Source organism: Gymnogyps californianus, chromosome 7 (assembly GCF_018139145.2).
Source record: "Gymnogyps californianus isolate 813 chromosome 7, ASM1813914v2, whole genome shotgun sequence".
Lineage (NCBI taxonomy): Eukaryota > Metazoa > Chordata > Aves > Accipitriformes > Cathartidae > Gymnogyps > Gymnogyps californianus.
The window spans coordinates 39,858,270-39,882,323 of NC_059477.1; the positions used below are offsets into that span (position 1 = coordinate 39,858,270).

General features: G+C 38.9%; 1 protein-coding gene across 1 annotated transcript in view; it reads right to left on the bottom strand.

Annotated features, from left to right (window-relative positions):
• The window catches only part of GTDC1 (glycosyltransferase like domain containing 1), a 189,373-nt gene that overhangs the window by 76,393 nt on the left and 88,926 nt on the right, over positions 1-24,054 (bottom strand). The window contains exons 5-6 of the mRNA XM_050900249.1: positions 16,768-16,935; positions 13,663-13,836 (exon numbers count right to left, since the gene is read on the bottom strand). Coding sequence (XP_050756206.1) covers positions 13,663-13,836; positions 16,768-16,935 — 342 coding nt within the window. The remainder of the gene's footprint in view (positions 1-13,662; positions 13,837-16,767; positions 16,936-24,054) is intronic.

Consider the following 24,054-nt stretch of genomic DNA (forward strand, 5'->3'; position numbering starts at 1 on the left):
ACCAGTCTAAAATTTGACACTATTTCACAGCATAAGACTATTTCTTAAACCTTTTAATGCTAAAAATAGAGGCAAGAAAAATCAATTCAAACATATTTTAATTACAGGAAGTAAGGTGGGGATTTTCACTTTTATGTTCCTCTTATTAGAATTCAAAGTAACAGAAATAATCCAAATCTTATAATCTGAAGTGAGATTAGTTTCTCCTGCAGCCCACGCCCTCCTCCAGAAGGCAAGCCCCAGTTCCTAAGCACCAGTCAATCGCTATTAAATATGATTGCAATAAAACAAATTACTCATTCACATCTCATTGAGGTATCCAGTACAAGAAGGCGAGAAATTAGAAGAGAGTATCTATTTTCAGAAAGAAGAAAAGTGGTGGAATAAACAGCAATTAATTTACCTCGCTTATAAAAGTAAGATACATTGTTGAGGATAAAGTTCTACCCTTAAATGAGACTCTTTTCTATTAAGATGAATAAAGTAACCACCCACACGTATGTGATACATAAGGAGACAGAGAAATCACCAATGTAGAAGGTAGCAAACATAAATGAAAAATGGTAAGGGTTATCGAGGCCAAAATTAGGTTATTTTCCAAAGGTGCAGCAGTAAAGACAAGAGTGGGAAGTCTGAAAGGCAGCTCAAAGTTAGAGAACAGGCAGAGAAATAGAGAAATTAGCCCATTAAATAAAGGCACTCCTAATTTACCAATGAAGAAGCCACTCAGAGACAGTTTCTAGCGGCGATCAAAGGTAGACAAGGTAGATTTTCTTGAAAGGATGCTCTGAATAGTTTCATGTTGCAAGACTATAGGCCTTGCTCAACATTAACTACACTACTTGGAGCAAAATAATGCCAATAATATACATTACCCAGCAGATGCTTTTCAATTCAGTCATTTAGGACTGCGTGTATGTGGAATGAACATTCATTCAACAACCACTACCAGTGAAGGTTCATCAAATCAGCCATTTATTTTCTCCTTCCCCTGGTATCTGTTTCCAGAACCTGCATTCTCCTCTCTTTATTAAGACTAGATTACCCATACTTCAGGCATCACTATTACTGCATTGGAATAATACTGACACGCCATACTTTTTTAATGTTTGCTCATAGCTATGTACTATATAGGAGGATGAGCTGCACGTCCTCCCTAGTCATTGCGTTTGAGTATCTGTACTTACCTAACAACTGCTCCCTGGATAGTTTGATTTTCTAGATGAAAAGGAGTATCAGTCCAGTTCCCTCATGAAAAGGTTAAAAGAGAGAAAAGTAAGTAACAGAGCTCGGACCTCTGAAGAAAATAAAGTGCTCAAGTCAAATTTCATATATCCAAACAAAGCACCTTCATCATTGCGAGGCATCCTCCTACTTAACATTCGCTTTTGAAATTTCAAGTTAACAAATGCTTTCCAAACTCCATTTTTCTCAAGAAAAATCCATTTGTTTTCTTTATAGCAGGTCTTTTAAAAGGGAGTCATAACTGATGGATTACAACATGTTTCTACCTTTTCAATCTGAATTTCATAAGAATAAAATAAACCACAAATGAAAGTGCTTGTACCAGGCACACTGAACCTTTCTTCTTCTATTAGCATATCAGTCTGCAATCATAACTAGATCAATAGCGAAGATATCTGCTTAAAAGAGCACCATGCTTTCTTTTGTCAGAAATTCATTACTTTTTATTAGGGTCATTGCTTGAAAACTTCAAAACACCATATGGACCTAATTGTGGTTTATTTTGGCAAAAAGGAAGACACTGTAGAACAATTGAGGCATTACATTCTACAATTCCATTACTTTCATCCCTCTCCGTTTTATTACTGTGTCATTAAAGGCAACTTGAGTGAGCGAAGAATTATAGTGTCATGTGTACGGGCTAGTAGATTAATAACAAAACACACTCAAGTTTAAAGGTATCTAACAGCTGTTTTCATTATTTTGTGTAAATACGCTTGAAGCATATCTATCTGATTAGTGGATAGAGTGCTCTTCTCTGTCACATGCCATGGGCACTGCTATGTGCAAGTAATCAAAGTGCTCAGAAAATGAGTTTACATTGTTCACTGCTGAAATACACAAATGTCAGAAAGTGACTGCGCATCAAAGCTTAGGCAAATCATCTGCTGCAAACAAACAGACTCCAATGCACATTGCAGCTTTAAAACATTCCTCTGCAGCACAATGACTGAACAGGACTTATTGCTAGCCCAAATGAAGTGACGCTCGCAGAATAATAAGTCGCTAACGTATAGATGAGCCGACAAGTTCAGCACCGAGTACCTCTGAAAAGAGCTCAGCTGCTTTCAGAACCAAAGATACAGTTTTAATGTCATAAATATTGGGCAACGTTATGGATATCATAAAAGGTTTCACTAGGGAAAAAAAGATAATTTTTTACCTGCTATTGCCTTTTTAATCAATATTTTTTTTTTTTTTAATTTTTTTTGGTGACTAGGTTACCAGAAATCCTGACAGATAATCCCTCCTTTTATTGGCAACAAAACAAAGACAGTTTAGGCACCCGAAAAGGGTCAAATCCTCTCTCTTCCATATATAGTCACATAATTCAAGATCGGTAATTTAAAATCAGATGGCAGATAACATAAGTGAACTCCGAAACCAAAAGACCAGCGATGAAGTTTGGGGAAGGATAGATACAATTTCAGTCACTGAAAGGAATTACTGCATAAAAAGTTGTTCTTTCTGTGATTCATTTGCTTCTAGCGCAGACTGAGGCAATTTTAGTATTAAGCTACTCTACACAAGGATGAATATGAGCGAGCCATACAGACTCATCAAAATACGAAAGTTAAAATAAACTCATTCTGACTCCAATGAGCTCAACAGAAGAATTTTATCCAAATGCTTCAGTGAGCAAAAGTAAACTGAGGCAAAATTGAGAAGGATGCTTACAAAGCCATACTCAAACATTTTGCCTGAAGACGGTTCTTGCTGAAGCATATATCACCTAATACTTTCCCCTAAGCACCGCGGTTGTCAACCCTTGGTACCACTTCAGTTTGTGTTGTCTTCTGAGGGATGCTCAGGCTACCACAAAACAACAAAGTCCAAGACTGATGCCCCAGGAACTCCGGTGTGTCAAAGGAAGAGAAGAGGAGGGACCAAACGCACTGGTCATGACGTGGCTTTCTTCATAAGCTCTAAAATATCCAGATGATCCCAGTACATAGATAGAGGCAAAAAACACTCCCCTCATTTTTTTCCCTTCCCATCATGGTCATTATGAGTCTGGCTAATGAAAATTCCTCCTGATCCCAAATACGGTGAGAGGTTGAATGTATGAGCAAGACATGCCTGGCAGGTCACTGCTCATCTCTGAAACACCTGATTAATGAAATACAAGATAAACACTGTGCACAGTACACAGAACAGACTGGTCTTCCGTTGTGTCTTTTATAGACACTAGAAATACATCATCTCCTTCATGGACCAGTTCAGGTCTCAAGACTGAAGTCAGTATGTGACCAGCCCATAGTCCATCTCTTTTCACCTTCATTTTGGGGAAATCATCATAGCAAACATCTGCAACTGCCTGGCACTACTCTTATACTGTTTAACCAACTATTCTATGAATTTATCAAATTCCTCTTATATTTCAATAGCGTTTCAACAGTCATTTCAAAACTAAATGCCTCTCAGGAAAAAACAAAACAAAACAAAACAACAAACAAAACCCAAAACAAACAACCTCCCTATACACCCTTTTTTTCATTTGCCGTCTGAGTCATTTAATAATGACCAATTTATACCTAGTGGATGTTGTAAGGATTATCCTGGAACTTAAATAATTCCTCCTCTTTCATGGCATTTATCCTCTGACTGTATTTATGAAGATTAACATATATCCCCTTCTCAACCTTTATTTTGCTAGGACAAGTGAACCATACTCTTTTAATCTGCTCTCATAATACAGATTCTCCTAATCATCCTAGCAGCAATTCTCTATACCTGTTTCACAGTTTAAATTAATCTTTCTTGAACATGGATGACCAGAACATACAATTCTTCAGTGCTTTACATAGACACACCAATCTGTATCTAAAAAATACGTTTTCTATTGCGTATGAGAATCACATAGTCTTTTTTTCATTTGGTCTGGCGCAGCTATACTGCTGCTTGGTGCACCTCCAGCAGCAAGCTGACTACATGTCTGTGTGTTCTTTACATTCTGTATTTACCTGCATAGCCATATAGACTGGTCCACCATTTAGCACACACAAGTGACCAAGGGAAAGAAGATCTGCTTGCTTCTCTATTTAAAATCTATGAGAACCACCAGCTGGAGATGAAAAATGCTTAGAGGGTTTAAAGGAGAACACGGCTGTGAACAGTTTTGGGGTTTTTTGAGAAGCGAAGTCATAGAAATAAAGACATGTAACCCCGTCGCAGAGCATCCATGATGAGTATTCTGGCAGAGAGGGGGGAACATACCTAAAATCAAATCCATCCTGGAGAAATTAAATCAGAGTCTCTTCAACTGCTGCAGAACCAGCACTAAGACACCCGTGGTTTCTAGACAGTAGTAAAATGAAAAGAGCTGACAAGGGAGGACAAGTGGAAAGATGAGAGCTCTGGCATGATGGTGAGACATTTCATACCGTTAGTCCCACAGCTAGTTGGGCATTAATGAAAATAGAGACAACGTGGTCTGCTGACGAGTCCCAAGTTATAAGGGGGGCAGGAAATATATAAGGTAGGCCAAAGACGGACAAGGGCTTTAGTTTTCTGCAAGCCTGACCTGAGTACCACACTTAGGAATAATATTATAGGAAAGCAGCAGAGTTTTATGAGGAATCCACTCTAAAATTAATCACAGATCGGCTGATTCAACTTCATATCTAATTCATTCTTCCTGGCTGTTGTCAGTGCCTATAACATTGCTTGAAAAACAGACTGAACATAATAATGATGTCTTGTTATACAATATCCAAAACCCCTTTGCTGCGAATATGGATTTCTCAACACACAAAACGCCTCATCACTAAAAAAAGGCCATACAATCCAAAGATCTTTTCTCATAGATACTTGAGGAAAAGAAGCTGCAGAAGCATTACTGGACTTGGATATCCCACAGCTCTTCAACTAGCATCCCTACTACTTGGTGCTCGTAAGCCCAAAACTCTGATGAACCCTCATTACTATTCAGACATGCATCTTTCAATAGTAAAGTTGAACAGCCTCCTACCTTAAAAGCACTTCTGGTACGTTTACGTTGGGATTTTCATATTTTTAAATGTATGCTATTTGAATTATTTAAAGGGAAGAAGAGGAGGATTATTTCATCTGGGAGTCACAACTGAGCAGAGGGAATGTCCAAAATATAAAATATTAAATATTTGCAAAAGCGAAAAAAGAAAAAACCTAAACAGATTAAAACACTCCTTGCACAACAAAGAAATTATCTGTGATTTGGCAAAATTGAAAATCATTTAACTTCATCCCATTTGGTTATGTATAAATAAAACATCTGTATTAAGTTGTTCTTACACACTACATAAAGGTCATCTCCATAGGACTGGAGAGCTATGTTTCAAGTTTTCTCTTCAAACTTAAAACTGTGATTTTATGTATTCCATCGTGTAATTTTGTTCTCTTATTCTTTATTCTCTGAAATTCCTATAGAACATTTTAGTATCTTCTCCACTGACACTTCCATCTAACGGTACCTCTGACTTTAACTTGAATTGGTTGTCTGCAATCTAGCACACGACAGTGCTCGAAGCAGATCCAACCCACTTAAAGTTTTAGTTTCACTTTTAATAACAATTTGCAAGGCTATCTATTCCACCACTCTTTTAAAAGGCCCTGCTTTTCTGGGCTTTGGTTGTTTTGGGGTTTCCCCCCCCCCAACTAATACTGCATTCAAGATGAAGCATGGCTTTTTCTAAAGGTATTGCCATTCCCCCATGACCCGTAACAGAGATTCCTTCATCCTCCTAAAAATGATTTCTGAAAACATTTTGTATTCTCAGTGAAGAACCTCTAAAAACTCTGATACCCCTTCCTATTCTTTATCTTTTCCACAATTTTTAGCACATCACCTACTTTCTTTTCCATTATATCACAACAACAAATGTCCGGAATATTTAAGCAATAAGGTTCTGTCATTGCCTCATGTAGCAACTAAGAAATAACATGCCCAACCTGACTGCTTCCCTCTCTGTTACAATTCAGTAAGCATGAAATCACTTTCAAGAAAAACCAAAAAAATCCACCTCCATTTCTATGTAATATTCATGAATTCCATAATAAAAAATACGGAATTGTTCAAATGTTGAAGGGCAGTATTTTGAAATGCAAAATTCAGCAGGGAGAGCCTTGTCTATAAAAACCATCTTTCACACACGTGAAGGATTTAAGTCTGTACCTTCACGTGGACCGGAACTGAACTGGACACAGCCACATCACTCGACACCCAGTGTTCAGTTTTGTGTGCCACCTCTTTCCACCCGTGTTAACGCTGCACTCACGCCGAGTGCCAAGCGCCCTCAGCTCCCAATGACTGCAGTGAAAATGAGGGTATTTAGCACGTTGTAGGATCCTACCATTAATCAATAGCCTTTTTTCACTTTGAATAGAAGGAAAAAAAACCCCAACAGTTTTACTTTAAGTCTGCCACGACAATTTTAACCAATTAAATTTAAACTTCACTGATTCCTATTACAACAATTTGATGTAAACTCTGAAAGTATTTCATGTCTGAATCATCCTGTACGGGGATGATATTTAACCCAATCCCAGCCTTGAGAAAGACTCTGTTGTGAAAGGAAAAGAGAAAGAACAGATGGAGAACTGAGGCAGGAAGGTGGAGAAAGCCCAAAGCAGGGCTTACGTTTATTATGCTTTAAAAAAGGTAACATAAAATCATATCAAATCGATGAAAACTTTTGCTATTGTGGAAATTAAAAATATGTTATTGTTTTTATTCCGAGTAATACAGTTGAATTCCTGTATTACAGATAGACTAATCTCAGAAGAATTAAAAGCGCCATCCATACCAGTTGCTGATGAAGGTGTCATTTTCATCTCCTCTCCCATGACATCTCTCAACTTCAAATGCCCACACTTATTACAGCAAGGTAGTCTATTCTCTTTACAAGTTGCAGAGAAATTATTATGCATGGAAGTGCATAATAATCCAGTCCAATCGTGACTCTACCACTGCCTTCCCACATGAATATGCACGAATCAATTAAACCTCTGAATGCATCAATTTCCTTCTCGAGTAGTAATGATAATAATAATAATAGCTGCCCATTGTATAGGGCACTGCATGCAATATTTTTAATGCCTGCTAATGAAATATGCTATTAATTATTAGAATGTGGTTTGTTTTTGAAAGCCATGTACCAGCGTGTCTCAACTGTGTATTCAAAGTGACACAACTTGAACATTTCTAAAAAACTGACTGTGGGAAATGCTTACAAGTATTACGGCAAATTCCACTTAAAAATCAAATGGTATTTAAAGCAGTATGAGAACTTTCAGATCTTACCAGCTACGCTGCAGAGAAGTTTGCAGCTAAGGGGTTAATCAGATCAGATGGGAGTGGTTATAGGCTCGGTGCCACAGGTTTTGCCCTTTGTGGCTTCTCACATCCCAGACTTGGAAAATATGAGCTGTGATACTGAGAAAGGTAAGAAGCCAGCACAGCCCCATAGTGATAAATGAGTTTGCATCATCTGTCATTAGAACTTCCTGCCAACAGGGTCATTCCCTATTAAATTACCACTTGTCAATGTTTAAAATACTGATTGATAAATGACTGTGCCAAAACTGATAACACGACAGCTTTTATTTTCTAATATTCTTGGTTACCACATTCTGCTACTTCAAGATACAGATATAGTAGGATTTTTTCAAGTACTCTAGTGAAAGACAATTTAATCTAATACAAAACTAACAGGTACTGTATAATGATTGGTCCTGATATACATTACATACTATTCTTCTTGCCAAAATAAACCTACTGGCGATTTAGCGATACGGGTAGATCCAAGTTTCACATTTCATCAAATGCTAGTAATCTGTTTTATCAATATAAACTGCATTTTAATGAAAAAATTCTTTTCTTCAGTACACTTCACTTTTAATGCCCCAGAGTATAATAATTCGTTCATGCTGTAGAACAAGAATGTTTTACAAGACCTTAACTCTCCAGAGAAATTTCTCTGTAAATACAAAATGCAAGTTTTATGGGAATGTGTTGTATGCAACATGAGCAGTACCCAACATAATAAAAAACTAGGTTGCACAGAGAATTCTGCTTAAGTATCCTTGTGAGCTATTGTGAGACTAAATGGTTATTATGATAGCGTTTAGTGGAATACCTATACGACAGATAAAAGAGAGTCAGTAAAACTATTTTTGTCCCTGAATAGGTAGAAAGAAATTAGTTTTCAGAAAGTTTTGCAAAACGAATACATCCCAGCAGGCTGTTCAGCCGGGCCCTCCTCTAGAAGGGCACTCTCAGTCTGCTGCTGCTGGAGAGTTCTGGGGATATTTGGGGGATAAAACAGGCGCGTTCTGCCTGGAAGACCAGGCTGGGGCAACAGCTACTCATCCACGATCCAGAGAGAGAGAATGGAAACTCTTGCATCATCCCCAACCTCCCTGATGGCATATGATGCACATGTGGAAGGAAGCATCATGTAAGAAAGCACCACTGAATGCAGACGCTTGAGGCACCCTTCATTCAACCACCCAAGCCCTTACTACGGGTGCAGCTACCTGCAGTCAGCACTCATCCCAGAGAGGCAGAAGGTAACCCACCTGCTGTCCCAGACTCCAGAACTGATAGACTCCATTTTATGCCCCTTTTAAGCCAGTACTGCACTTTCCTCCCAATAGGTGCTGTGTCCCAGATCTTGAGAGCATTCCTCGTGCTTGTTGCATAACTCTTAGCGTGCCAACACCAACCCTCAAAACCTGCTGGCGGCAGGTGAGGAGGAAAGACATTCAGGGGAGTCATTTACATCACTCAGTTCTTCAGCAGCCAGCCCCAAGGTAGGAGCAGTCTATTGGCATTTTCTAATTATGCTAACTACCCATAAACCGTGGTGGCAGGGAGGCTATGCCTACCAGAGAGAGCACGGCGCACCACGGAGATGCCCGAGCCACCACCAAAGGCGGTCGCTAGCCTCAGTACCAGAATCACTATCATTAGCATAGTACTCCACCTAAGCTAATATATGCTATTTCACTGGAAGGCTAATTAGCCAAAAACGGCTCTTCTAAGGTATACTGCTTCCCATATGCAAGACAGTTCACTAGAGCTCACTTGGGTACCACTGCAGAGCATCGCTCTGTGCAACATAGACACGTCCCCAGTGCCCATCTATAGCTTTGGGCTCTTGTGGATTCAAGTCTCTCCTTGCTTGTTGACATCTGTATTTTTCCAGCACAGCAAAGCTGTTGTATAGCATTAGGATTACAGAGGATGGGGGAGCCTCTGACTTATCTAAACAGAGGTCTGAATTTCAGCCCTGCAAGCCTGGGCCAAGTGATGTAATTTTTTATTTTTTTTTTATTTCCCAAAACCAGGCTCCCCCACACGTGACAGTCACATTTCTGTACAACAGATACTGTCAGCATCTTTTAAAAACTTCTGCTTTAGTCAGGAACTCCCTTGACTGGCCCTAAAGTACTCTCTAAATTGGCAAATTCTGCCTCTCTTACACTATAACTAAAAAAATATAAAATCAAATGGTTGAAAATGTCCTGTTAACTGTACTAAGTTATAAAAGCAAATGAAGAAACAGCAGTCTAAAAGCTTTAATTCTACTTAAAAATGTGTAATGCAGATAGTACAAGATACTCGCTAACAAGTTCCACTTAAAAGAGGCTATTTTTATTTTCGGCTGTAATCCTCATCCTCTCATGTTTCTTTTATATTATTCCACCTTAGTCCAATGTGCATTTTGAGCTCTTAGGAACATTACTTCATTCTTGCTTATAAAAACATCTTCCTTTTCCATCACATCGTGATAATAATAAAGATATACTACAATCAGAGGAATAATAACCAAAATCTATATTACAATTTTCATTGAAATGAATTCCAAGGAGTACCTAATCTGACCCCACTATGCTGGCTGCCACAGACAGGATGGATGCAGATGGGCTGAGAGAATTCATACAAAATGTCAACAAAGACCTTGCAGAGGTGTTCCAGCGGGGTCTGCTGGCCGATGGAGATGCGAGTACCAAAGACAACATCAGTAGAAAAGGGATTTTCTTCCTGGACCATAGTTTTCCAGTGCAGAAGTGGAAACAGATTATGTCAAAATAGACTCTACTGATTGTATAGGGAAAGCGAAAAAAACATGTAGGATTTTATTTACATCACAATAGAAAATATACTGAAATTAAGCCACTGACAATATAAGTGTGAATTACAATGTATTTAATGCACTGTGTTACAAAACCCCAGTCTGATATGCAGCAGATATGGCACATAAGATCAGCTACTGGTCTACATCCTTTGCAGTACCTACGCACTATGAAGCAACAGCCTTAACTCGGAGGGGTTTTTTGTCTCCAAGCTTACAAGTACTCCAATATGTATTTCTACGTAATATACTTCATCAGAATGTATGAAGAGAAGAATTCCAAGTCAGAAATGATAGAAGGTGAGTGTATACAGAGTAGCTGTGGCACCACGGGATGCAATATGGAAGCTAGTTGTTGTCAGAACCAGAAAACAGGAGGATTAGGTCAGTAAATTTCTTATTCTGCTAAATCCTCAAATCCTTTCATCTCTTCTCATTGTCAGATAAGGACCACAGTCTGCTTGTTTGCTCTGGGAACACCAATACGTGCCCTTATGACAAATATTTATTAAAAAGAAGAATCTTTCTAAAAAAGCATCAATAACTTTCTCTATAAAAGTAGAAAAGCAGCCGTTAGAAGCCCATCTGAAATATTTAAATACACATTACACATATGTATAATGGTACCTCTAATAGTATTCACAAGTATTTCCTAGGGTATCCTCCATCATTGTACCTTCACTCTTAAGTGAGCATTTACTCTGCTGCTTGTGCTAGTTTGTGTACCCATCACCTACAGTAATTACATTAAAAGGTAGATATGTTACAGGATTAACTCATGTGACATGCTCCTTTATTACACTGGTTTTGATCAAGGGTCAGATATATTTTATTTTGCCCTACAATTCCAATATTAATCTCAAATAATCTTAAAAAGATCACCATCACATGCACGAGGATGATTTCTCAGATCACCTCTCTCCCAAATCCAAATGAAGATTATGTTTCAGACACAAACGCACCCTGAGACATTCACACGCAAAGTAAAAGAGGTCAAAGAATAAAAAAAATCACCCTGGTTATTTTGCCTTCAGAATTTTTAAATATTTTCCCAACATCTCAGCAAAATTATGCATTTTAAAAAGACTGCAGGCACTGAAATGATTGTCAGTCATGCAAATAATCACTTACTTACACTGTATGAGTTTGGTTTGGATAAAGCAAATTACCATTTGAAAATAACTTCAAAAACACTCTGGGCTAAGAGATTGCTTTATAAATTTGAGCTTGGCCACAATTTTTCTTAACCTTCTTCTCCTCCTCCATCTCCATTCAGTTACTATACTAATACAGTCTAAATTAAAAAACAGCATTCAGTTGCCACAGGTGCATTCAACATTATTTAAAACATGATCTCGTAAAGAAATAGTAAATATTGGCTGCAGCTGAAGGTCAAAACCCAAAGAACTTCAGAGTTATGCAGAAGCGGTCCTTTCTTCAGCTTTTTTTTCCTCTGATGATATTGGGCTTTGTCTAAAACAACTCAGATCTTACATCTAGAGTTAGTTGTTGAATAAAATATATATTAGAAATAATAGAGCTGGTATTAAGCTGTGTTTCTAATCACTCTGCTAAGAAAGTTTTACAGTCACACAGTTGTTTATGAACATCTTAATTTTGTCCATCACTGCTGAAAATAGCTTTTCGATATAATTTCAAGCGCAATAGCCATAATAAAAACGTGAAAGGTGTCCTGCTTTGTGAGATGAGATTTAATACAAGAGCAGGACATTAAGAGGAGCACACAGTAAGATGTGAGCTCTTCCTACTTTACCAGTTTGGGCAGTAGCCTAATGATTTTACCCACCTAATCACCTTCTGCTTTGGACAAGCGATCACTGCGTGTATCACTTCAGACTAATTTGTCAGGTCTCGTTTGACCCCATCTGCCAGGGCTGACAAATCCATAAGAGCTGATTTAAGATATGAGACACGGTTATCACAGTTTCATCTCCAAAACCAGGCTTGGGCCACATGACTTCCTAAGGTATGCCAAAAACCGCGAGACCCTTTTAAAATGGCTCCATATCAAATATGCTGAGCATTCGCAGCATTCCCTCACTCTTGAAAACCACGGTCTCTAAGAAGCAACAGTAGATCCTCAAAGTTATATAGGTACTGATCTCCACTGCCATCCAGGCAGCCAAGTCCCTAAGGAACACCGGAGAATTTTAACCCGCTTGCCAAAAAAATAGGTTTAAAGACTTAACTTTAGACATTGATTTCTAAACGATTTGCATCACTGCTTTAGAATATAAAGTTTTCCAAGATACTGAAATGCAAACCTTGCAGCTTGAACATCAATAGGGTGCATGACCTCAGCTCCTGTACTAAAAACCTCTCTACCCCAAACTACCACAAATGTATATTTAGCCTTTGAAACAACTGTAAGTACAAGCTGGTCAGGGACAAAGATCTCAAGCATGGCCAGAACTTATTATCAGATCAAAAGCTGGACTCTTGCAGAGTCGTTACGGTGCTTTCCATCCTTATTTCAGCAAAAAAAACGTACCCAGCATCGCGTTGGTTTTAAGAGTATAATCAAATTGCAGAATCATACTCTATTTAGTGCCGGTCCCATTGAAGCAAAGTTCCTGTTCGGTGGGAGGAGAGTCCCTTATAACAGGAAAAACAATTGTGCCAGGTTTAATCAAAAGTGAAAAGGATCTAGCGAATGTTCCCTTTGAGCCACATAACCCACCGCTAATTTCAAGACGGGCTCTGAAACGAGGGTAATAAAAAACGTCCTTCAGAGTAACCGAGGAAGACTGAAGAGCAACTACCGCTGCAGCTAATGCCAACATCTGCAAGTCTGCTCCCTGCTACTGGGATGCTTTTCGCCTACCTGGAAAGCAATAAAAGAAGAGGCAGGGGAGGGAGGAGGGAATAAAATCCCACTGCAACACACCGAGGGAAATATAGCTTCTTGACTACAGGCTTATCACTTTTACTGTTCTCTAGCATTTCTTTCTCCTCCTTGACCTCCCCTGTATAAATATATACAGAGCTGAGGAGCAGGCAACTCCTTAAAGACTAAAACAAGTGGGAAATCACTCAAACGAGTGGGAAATCACTCATCCTGAACGATGCAAGTTTGTACGACACGCACTAAGGACAGGCTCGGCAGATCAGACGCTGCCTGAATAGCCTCTGATTATTGAAATACATTTATCAATTAGGGGATTTTGCATATTATCAAACTCTTTCATTAACGATGCTTTAGCTGATTAGTTAGAATGTCACCATAAATAGAGAGTTTTGACAGGCTGGAGGCAATTTATGACGTGGAAAATGTACTGACCTGCTCACATCAGGAAACCTGACTGGAAAATAAAGAACTTGGCACTTCGGTCTGATTATTTTTTCCAAATCCTTCGGTCTGTGGTCAGGAATCAGCTTCATAAATTTTCCAATGGATGTAAGAAACGATTCCATATTAAAAGCAGAGTTGAACACCACAACATCAGCAACCAAACTGTAAAAAGTGGTTAAGAGTAATGAACGTACTGCTGCCGCAAAAGGAACAGAATTATTTCACATGCAGTGGAAATAGGATACATATTCTCATAAACTAAAAGGTGCAAGTGGAATGCTAATTAAAATCAGCCTTTTCATGTGAATTAGGCGTAGCACATGTACCTTAATCAGAAATGTCTTGATTTCTGTCTATTCACTCTGAAATATTTTTTAAACTTTTTTTAAACTAAGTAATAAATTACTATCATTAATCTAAAGGAGCACATCCTATTCTATCTATGGATTACTTTTTATTCATAAAATGGTAAGAGTAGTATTACTGTCATTATCTCTTAAAAGCATTACAAATAGATAAGGCCCACTGTAATATGACTTTGGTAGAAGTAAACTTGGAAGAAAATGAAAATTCCTTAGAAATAATCCTTTGTACTGAGGGACAACTTACCTTTGGTTAACCTACCTTCAACTGACCATGTGTGTCAGGTAGCAGGATACTAGGGAAATGGAATGTTACTTTAACCTATGCATACATAAACCTGATTAAAAGTACATTCACCAAATATATATATATATAAAAATACATAGCACACAGCACCAAAAAAAAGTTTGAAAAAATTTGGCATATTAACGTAATGTTTTGCTCTTTACTGCTGTGTTTTAAAGTCAACCGGCTCAATAATTTTAAGATGTAGTTAAATGATAATGTAGGTATTATTTCTCCACTTAGAGTCAGCCTGGAGAAAAAGAGAAGCTATCAAAAAACCTGAAATATCTGGAAGTTTATCCTGGAAGTGCTGACACAATCTTAGCTACACTGGCAAACATGCAACGCTAATGGAGGTAAGAAATGCTTTATGGCCGGCTGGTTTTCTCAATATGTTATATATTGTAATACAGACCTATGGGTCATAAGATACATTGAGAACATGTGTTCATAAGTCACCGGGCTGGTGAAAAGTATATTTGAGGTGAGAGGCTGTCATTCATCCTCACTGCGTCTCACTGCTGTCTGGTCAAGAAAGAGAACTGACACTGCTCACCAAAGCAGCAGGAGTCAGCAGGAAAAGCAAAAAAACTACAACATTAGAGAGAGAAATAATCCTTTTCAAGCAGGCTGCGGAAGCTGAAAGGCTTTCTGGAATCCCACCCTCTTCCCCACCTATGGTTTTTAACCCGTTGGTCTCCTCGTTTTTGTCCAAATGATCCAGCCATCCTTCTGCACTGATTTACAGATGACATGAGACAACGCAGGAGCCCAGCACGTTTCTTTGCTGCTCTCTGACATGTAGCAAAGGCTCCAACACCATCATCTCTGCTTCTCTTGTGCATGAAGTCTTATCTGCCCAACTTTTTCCTGCGGGCTCTGCACATCACTGGCAAATTAGAAAGATCTCGTCACCATCACTGCCTGAGCAGCTAAAAGGAATCTCAGCCCATCATTGAAAAGCGTGATTTTATTACATTAACTCTCTAAACACATCAAGGAGGAAAAAAAATTCTCTTTCTTAATGATCCAAAGCACCAACCTGAAGATTCAAAGTGCTTCAATGTTAATTGTCTCCAAAACCTCTATGCAAAACTGAAAAGATACATTTTCCCTTTTCTAACAGATTTGGAAGGTGGGAAGGTGGCATTTCTTTGCAGATGACCACTAGGTAGGTACGAACAGTACAGAGGAGATGGCTTCTATCTGCTGTTAAAAATGGGGTTTCTGCAGCAACAGAAATGGAAGATGAATATTATATAATTACATGGAGAAGCTACTGGAGGCTGAAGGAGACAGAATGGAGCACCTATAGAAGTCGTCTTCTTTTTTTTTTCTAATAAAAGAAGATATTTTATTACCTTAAAAATGCATATTTTGAGGATGTTTGTCAGCTTACAATAGACGTGTGAAAAATAACTGCCATAATAAAGCAAAATATATATACAGAAAAATATTCCTTGTCCCAGTGCCAAAAAACACATCTTTTTGTTATAACATTTGAAAATGGCTGCTGCTGTTTTCAAAAGATCTTTCACTATACTTTCCCATCTTTACTGCTCAGGAAGTGAAACACGTTGCAAATGCTGTGGCAGAAGCAGCTATAGAATGGCCAGAGTATACACAGATCATTAGTTGAGAAATTTCAATAGCAATTGGCTTATATTATAAAGATGCAAAAGCTTAACTTGTACGTTAAAATGCTCAATCCCTACTCCTAATAATTCTCCTACTGACAGATAGGTGAGGAAGACCAGGGAAATCAATTCATTTCAGTTCAAAACAACTGAGTTTTGCTGTTTCACTTAGGTCTGTACAGTGCCTAACCACAAAGCTTTTCAGTGTTGCTGTTATTAACTTCTTTCATTAACTCAGATTCGAGAAATACATTTGTTTTTAGCAACAATAAAGGACCGCAGCCTTTAAAACGTCTGGGTATTTTAGCACTGCACAATTTCTGAATACTAGATGAAAGAAATATAAGGATTTATCTGGTATGTTTACTGCCCTCTCTTCACAAGAAAAGTGCTGCAGTACATTTTAATTTCTGTTTATTTCCCTAAAACCCTCTATATAATTTCCGTTGGATGCAGTAAAAGCTGTGGCCAAGCAAGCGCTGATTAGCTGCAGCTTTGCGAAGCATCCGTGAAACAAAGCACCTCACTTACGGCCAAGACACGGGCCAAAATCCCCACCACTAACGGGTACACCATGGTACCCCAATACAGCATCGGTGGACTTTATACAAGAAATCGGGATGAGTTTATAGAGCAGATTGTTTCTGCCACAGCACTTTTATCATCCTCTCTTCAGGACTCTGCTGGTACCTTGGTTTGCTACGGAGTCATCATTTATACGGAGGAGGACTCCTCAGGCTTACGATGCTGCAAGGCTGTAGGCAGAAGGACACCTTAAATAACGCGGAGCGGTGCGAGAAACACCTACCATGAAAGAATCTGGTTGTATCCATACTGAAAATCCCTTTCTTGGTATTTCTGGACAGGATATGCCAATTGGTTCTCATGGAAGTAGAGGACCTTTTTCAATTTGCCAAGGTCAGGGCGGAGGGCAGCGAGTTCAGCCAGGTTAAGCACGGAGCTTGCAAAGAGGATCCTGGAAAACAAGGACAGCAGTGTTTACTGTCTGTGAGCATGCTTGCAGGGGTCACCCCTTCCCCTTCTCTCTCCCCCCCCCCGCCCCAAGAAAAACATAACCCCTATAGGGACACATCAATAGCTAAGCCTTAATACCATGTAGCAGCATTCAAAGTTTTGATCTCTTAAAAAGCAGCTGCTAAGAACCCAACTAGAAAAGCACCGAATCTCATTGGTCTTCCCAGCTCGGTTACAGAGAGATGCAAAATAAAAAAAGCTGGATGGATTTTATTGAAAAAGGCAAGAAAAGCTGTATCTGAAGGACAAATGGAACAAAGATAAGGCTGACTAGGGAATACTTTGCTTGCCAGTTTCATTACACTTTACTTCTTTATGCAACCGACTACTGAAATTCAATATATGAGCAGGAATGGCACATGTTCATGTTATGACATAAACCCTTTTGATTTATGCAGTGCACTTATCTAGTATGGTCTAGTTTTTTTTTTTTCCCCACCCTTTTTCTGTTTTATTTTCACATTTTTATTAGGTATCCTCTATAATGAAATGTTGTTTCTACCCTTGCACCCCAGTATTGCCATAGCACTCCTGCTATTCCACAGTCTACAACACCGCACGCATTCTTCAATTATATAAAGCAGGCACAAACAGCACGAACAAGCTGCTATCTTAGCCTCATATAACTTACCCGCCTATCAGAAAATTAATGTATTTAAATGTGTAATATGAAATTGTGACCCTACTGTAACCAGTGGCAGATCTCCCTGCATTTCACCAAAAGTACGCGACCATCTCCTCTCCCCTGGCTAGCACTGCTCTCAAGCAAACTGAATTCTGAACCTACAGAGAACTGCAGAGCCGTAGACATGTGTGTGATACATTTCTCATCATAAGGGATAAAAAAAAAAATAAATTGAGATCAGGTATTTATTGCACATAAAACATTAAACTTTAATAAACTACTTTTCAACATAGCATGTTTCTGACTTTTTTGTTTTTGCTATCCACCATTTCAGTGGTTCAGATTCAGAATTGATTTATGCAATGTTTAATTCTTTTAAAATCTTTCCTATTCTTTCCTATTTGTATTCCTATTCTTCCCATTCTTGATCCTATTTTTATTCCCATTCTTCCTATTTTTACATGCATTTTGTGTTCAAGATTACTGCCAAACCAACATCACAAATATTAAAAACTTCTCATTCTGGCTGTCAACCTTAAAACTCACGAACTTCCCCAAATAGCCATATATATATATATATATCATAATATCACCTATGCTAACACACACGATTCTTCGATAATCCGTATCTCCAGAACAAACACTTCCTAGAGAACAGATCCTGTATCCATCTTCATCAACCTGAGTCAACGCTAATCTGAAAGGCTTACAGAAGTAAGAGATGAATGTTATTGCCTTGTTCATCAAATATTTGACCATTCTAAAGGGACTGTCAAACAGAATGCCAATTAAGATATGAGCTCGGGTTTATTACGAGCCGTACTAAGAGGAAAAAACAGTTTTACGTAAGTCATCACTTATTTGTCACAAAGAGTAATAACCTCTGGACCTCATAACGACCTGGGTGCCAGACAGAGGCAGGAAAGCTTCCTACGGGCGATGCAATATCCCTGCTCAGAGACGGCTGCGAGTTTAGCATTAGAGTGACAAAGAAAAACACAAACCCGAGAAAACATACCCCAAACATTACAAAAACGACACAAAATGGTTGCATGGCATATTTTTTGCTATTTCTGGATTGCATTATAGTTTATCCTTTCCTTTACTGGGTTTTTCAGAAAATCTCTTTCTGCGATGAGTTAGGAAGAAAACTGAATTGATGCAGGGTAGCATCTATGAACTTGGCTGTTTGAAGGAAGAGAGGAAAAAAAAAGAGATGGCACATTGGGACTGAAAACACGGGAAGCAGCGCAGAGCAAGGCACAAAAGCAAGAGCGGAAAGAGAAGACAGTGAGGGTGCCAAGGTTAACATGACGACCGGAGAGAAAAGGGCAACGGGGAGCACCATGAGAAACGAGATCCGAGATTTAAGCTTGGACAAAACCGTGTAGCCCTGAAAGATCTGAACTCGCTCAGATGGACAGCAGAATAACTAGAAGAATATGAAAAAAAGATGGTTATATCCACAGGAAAGGAAAATAGTCTTTGCAGTACTGGCTCAGACAAACCGGAGGAATTCAATAGCATCTTTAGAGAGAGCTGGAGGCTGGCTTCTAGTAAAGCAAGAAAGGCTGAAAACTTGGAAAGATTGCAAGAGGTAGACCCAAATTTTCTCCACTGTGAATGGGAAGTGATAAGACTCAACTAACTAGCAGATCGCTTATCACTGCCCAGCTCATCAATAAACCAGTGTCAAGAGAAAACTGTTGCGATTACTAGCAAATTCAGATTTAGAGCCCGAAATGACACTGCTTACGTTTTTTACAGCAAGAAAAAATAAAAATAAAGCCATTTAAGTGGCAATATTATTAGAAAACACCCTTCCTGATTCGCTTGCATTACTTCACGGCATTTCCAGAATTTAACCCAACAAATACGAGATGCTCTCATACTTGTTTCTTTACTGGCATAAAAGCTGCTAACTACCAGCGATAACCAATTTCTCCGGCATTATGAGCTTAAATAACACCTGACAGCACGAGTCCCCGTGAACATGCCCACAGAGCAGCCGTGTACGTGGCTAATGGACTCACGCAGGGCACTGGAGGATACGCTGGAGTGTATTTCCACTTAACACCTATTACAAGGGGAAGAAAGGAAAGTTTATTATAATGTAACGTGCGACATAAATATATGTCAGTTGTCATTCCGTGTGACATCAACTTTCATTTTACCTCAGGTCATTATTGAAGTAATAAATCCTAACAAGGTGAGCTTTATCATCCCACGGAGTGTATCCGGGAGGTAGAGACACAAGGTGATGGCAAGAACGCTCGAAACATGATAATTCCTGACAGCTGCTGCTTGAGCACAAGTTAAATTGAACAGTTTATCTCAGCATAAAGATGTTATAAGGTTTTATGTTTAATTTAAAAAAATTAACATAAAACCCAGAGAAAGCAGAGTTAGGCAATCTTTCACAAACATGACATACTACAATCACTGTATAAGCTGGATTAGTACTTATTACCATGCTACTAGAGAATTAAGCTGTTTTTAGACCACCAAAGAGCTTTAAATTGCAACTTTTGTCTCTGTAAGAGAAACCTATATTTAAAACGTCTGCTAAATTCAAATTAACAGCTACATCATTAACTTACCATCTCACAACCCCCCCCCCCCGCCCCCCATTTCAACTGCTATTATGGTATTCTTATCTAGACCTATCAACGCTACAACATATAATATATACAGTACTCTTCAATAAATACATTGTGCGAATCCTCACAAAACCCGCGCTGAAGGTCACATTTCTCATGCGACTGCCCTAGCTCTCCTCTCCAAAATATCCCCAAGTATTTTACTGTGTTACGAATGACCTTCTTCCATAGAGCAGGACCATCGCGCACGCGGTAGCCCCACTGCCTGGGAGGCCGGCCACATTTCAGGGCCACCATCCACACAAGCTCCGGTCTTAGGCTAAGCTTGTGCTTAATCTGAATCACTTAATAGTCCTTCCGACTTCTGAGGAACTACTTGTGTGAATTAAGGTAAGCATGTGCTTAATTCATACAAATATTCATGGAAACGAAGCTGAGCGTGCTCGCAGGTTCAGCGCCGCTAAGTGTCCGGAGAACGCTCTGAGCTTTGCTATTGTCTTCCCCAGCATTTTACACCAAAGGACTGAAAATCAGTGAAATATAGAAGCCTTTACTTTTTTTTAATTACCGGCAGGTAAAATGACTAATACAGGTTTCCATTTATATCAAGCAAATTATAAAAGTAAAGGTGCTACAGTATTTTTATTTTGCTTTATAAATCTTCTTTGTGTCACGTAACCATGATTTACTCTTTCATGGCACTGCCCTAAATCTTTCAATTAAATTCCCATGCAACTTAACTAAAAACACATTTTGCTTTCCCCTTGGGAGACCACACAGGGCATATTTATGTATCTATGGATATGGAGGCTGAACTCTCCAATTCACCAGGCTTACAGCACGAAGCAAGTTTAAAACAGCACCTGATTTGTACCGGAATATTCCCTCTGTCTGGCAGAAGCTCTGTCAGCACGAAGGACTGACAGACGCGGCCACCGTTTGCATCGCAGCACAGGGAACCCAGCTCTCCCTGGAAAAGGAGGATTACTGGAGGGTACGATCCTGCAGCAGCAACAGCAACGCTCCTGCACTGCAAATGAAATCCAAGGCCATAAATCTCTGCTGCAAAACAACTACATTCACAGTAAAATGAGTTTATGATTGAAGATCTGGCAGTCCAGAAAAGAGGTATGAGCACTCTTCGTTTGCCAGGTGCAGTATTACGATAAAATAGTGTTAGATTTGGATAGCGCTACAAATATAAGCCTTTTAGGGGGACATAGGTACTAAAAAAAAAGACTGTTCATTAGATGGCACTGACAGAATAGACATTCATCCAGCCTTCAGGAGGGGAGCGTGATGCTGGAAGAAGTGTTTTTACACCAATCTAGAACTAAAACCTTGAGCATTTGGAGGCATCACATCCCACCGTACTTCTCCCAAGGCACTGACCGCTTTGCTCTCGCCAAGCCCCAAATTATACTGTATTTATAAGTACATTTCTTTTTTCCTGAAATTTCAATTGGCAGGCCTAACGTCATACAGCAGAGTCTTAAACCCTCAGATTTTTAGCCCAAATATGGTTTTATTCTGGGCACGGTTCTTGTGCACTCAGCAGAGCGAAGTCAGGGTGCCACCGGAGACCACACAGGCCCTACCACCCAACGAATCGTCATCGATAACCGTAAAACACAGAACACAGCCACACCACTGCTGACGGCTACATTTTCTCCAGTTGATCAGAAACCAACCAAAATTTTACAGCAAATAACAGGAGCTGTTAAGGGAACCATTTGCAGTGACATTATGGGCAGCTCATCCTTCTGGTGAAGGCAAGCACGGTTGGGATAAGAAGTACTGAACGCTGCTCTGCTATGTTGCCTCCTTAAAGGTCAAGGAAAAAACAAAGTATGACCATAAGCATATCCCCCTTGAGAAACAAGGGCTTCAAAGACGATGGTGTCTTCAAGCTCCTCAAGATCAAACCTGAGGGCTTTGGTTCCTCCATCATACAGTTTCCCTGATTTCAACCCAGCAATTCAGACAAATCCATGGGTTTGGCTTGAAGTTATTTTTCAAATGTAAACTGTACATCAAATAGCATTATTAATGCCTGGAATGTTAAACAGACCAGTTATTTTTGTTTATTATTACACACATTTTTATATGATCAACTTGCAGAAGTTGCGTTTTTATCACTAGACCAAGAATACACAACTTGCAATCAGATATAAAATGCTTTTCCATTTCCCATTAAACAATAGATGACTCTGAATTTCTGAACAATAAATACTAATAAATGATAATATATGACAGTATACAGTATAATAAATAATAAATTAACAATAATTTTTTGACATGGAAGGTACAAATGCCAAAAATGCTTATAGATATTATAATATGTATCTCATAAATTAAGTTTTTCTACATAGAGCATAATTGGAAATGTTTACAGAAATAATTAAGTCTTACTATTTTAACGTTCTTTATTTTTCAGAACAAATCACAAGGGTTGTCAAGCCTTTCATCTTAATTAGGCCATGTGTTTGTCTTATTTATTTCTATGTACTTTCATAAACGTTTACAAATATTAATTGTAAAGAAAAATATTTTTTCCTCTTGCTTTAATTACTATATGTACATACAGTACACAGTGATAAATATTCATGGCTGCTACCAGTTCAACAGTTTTGGATTTGGGGTTTGCCTTGTACGCTAAAATACAGTAGGAATGAATAGCTTGTTTTGACCTCATCCTGCCAATCCTTTTTTTGATATTTTTATTTAAAAATACATCCTCCCTCATTTTACAGTATGTTATTTTGGATTACAGTTAAAGTTTTTGTTCCTACTGTGACAGACCTTAGCTCTGTTTTCCAAAAGATGTTACTGCCCAGAAATCAAATCCATTTTCCCCTTCTTCATATATACTATACCCCAAACAAAACTCGAAACTCTCTGCATGCACATTTGCTATTTGACACAGCTGGAGTAGAAGGGGGCTGCGTTTCCAGCCCCACTATTGCATGTCCCACCCTTTCCTGTGTCTCCTCGTGCCACCCAGATTTTCAGACCTCTGTTAGGACCGAGGGTAAAATTTCTGAGAACCTCCCGTCTCAACCTGCTGACCCCACTGATGTTATCCAGCAAAACTAGAATGGGGCTGAAGCTGAATAATAGCAAATCTCTCACATTGAAAATATTCAAGAGGTTATATAAATGCGTTATTGAATTTGTAAATTATTTGGGTTCTCTCTCAATTCCTCCCTATCCCTCTGAATCTTTATTTCAACCAGCTGATCAGAATATTTATGTACAATCAAACCTCAGAATCCAATTTTGGGGCCAGATCCCCAGCTGACACAATTGGTTAAGAACGAGCCTTAAACACTTACCACTCTTTTCAATGACCTTTAACTCAAAAAGATACCAAAAAGGATGTGAAAACAGTTAATCAAAACTACTTTTCTATTTAATGTCAAGAAGTAAGCTTGAAAGAAACTCTCTCACAGATAAGACACTTAGACTTTTGGGGGGGGTGTATTTTGTTTGGATTGCTTTGGTTTTTAGACAACGACACTGAAGCTTCTCGAACTTTATTAAGTGTGTGGTACTATTTTTTTCCCTGATTTTTAATTAAATTTGGCTTCAATTAATTACTGACAGATGCACATTTTTACTTTAGTGGCCAGATTGCTCACCATGGGCTACATCGTCCTCTCCGTTTCCACAAAGGGAGAGGTTGAGACCAAGCAGCTATAGCTGTGGTGATGGGGGAAGGAGAAAGCCATGAATCCACATCGTCTTCCTCGCTCAGATTTCGTCAGCATTAAATAATGAAGCGAAGGCATCTTATCAGAGCAGAACATAAGCAAATCAGAATAACCCACTAGTG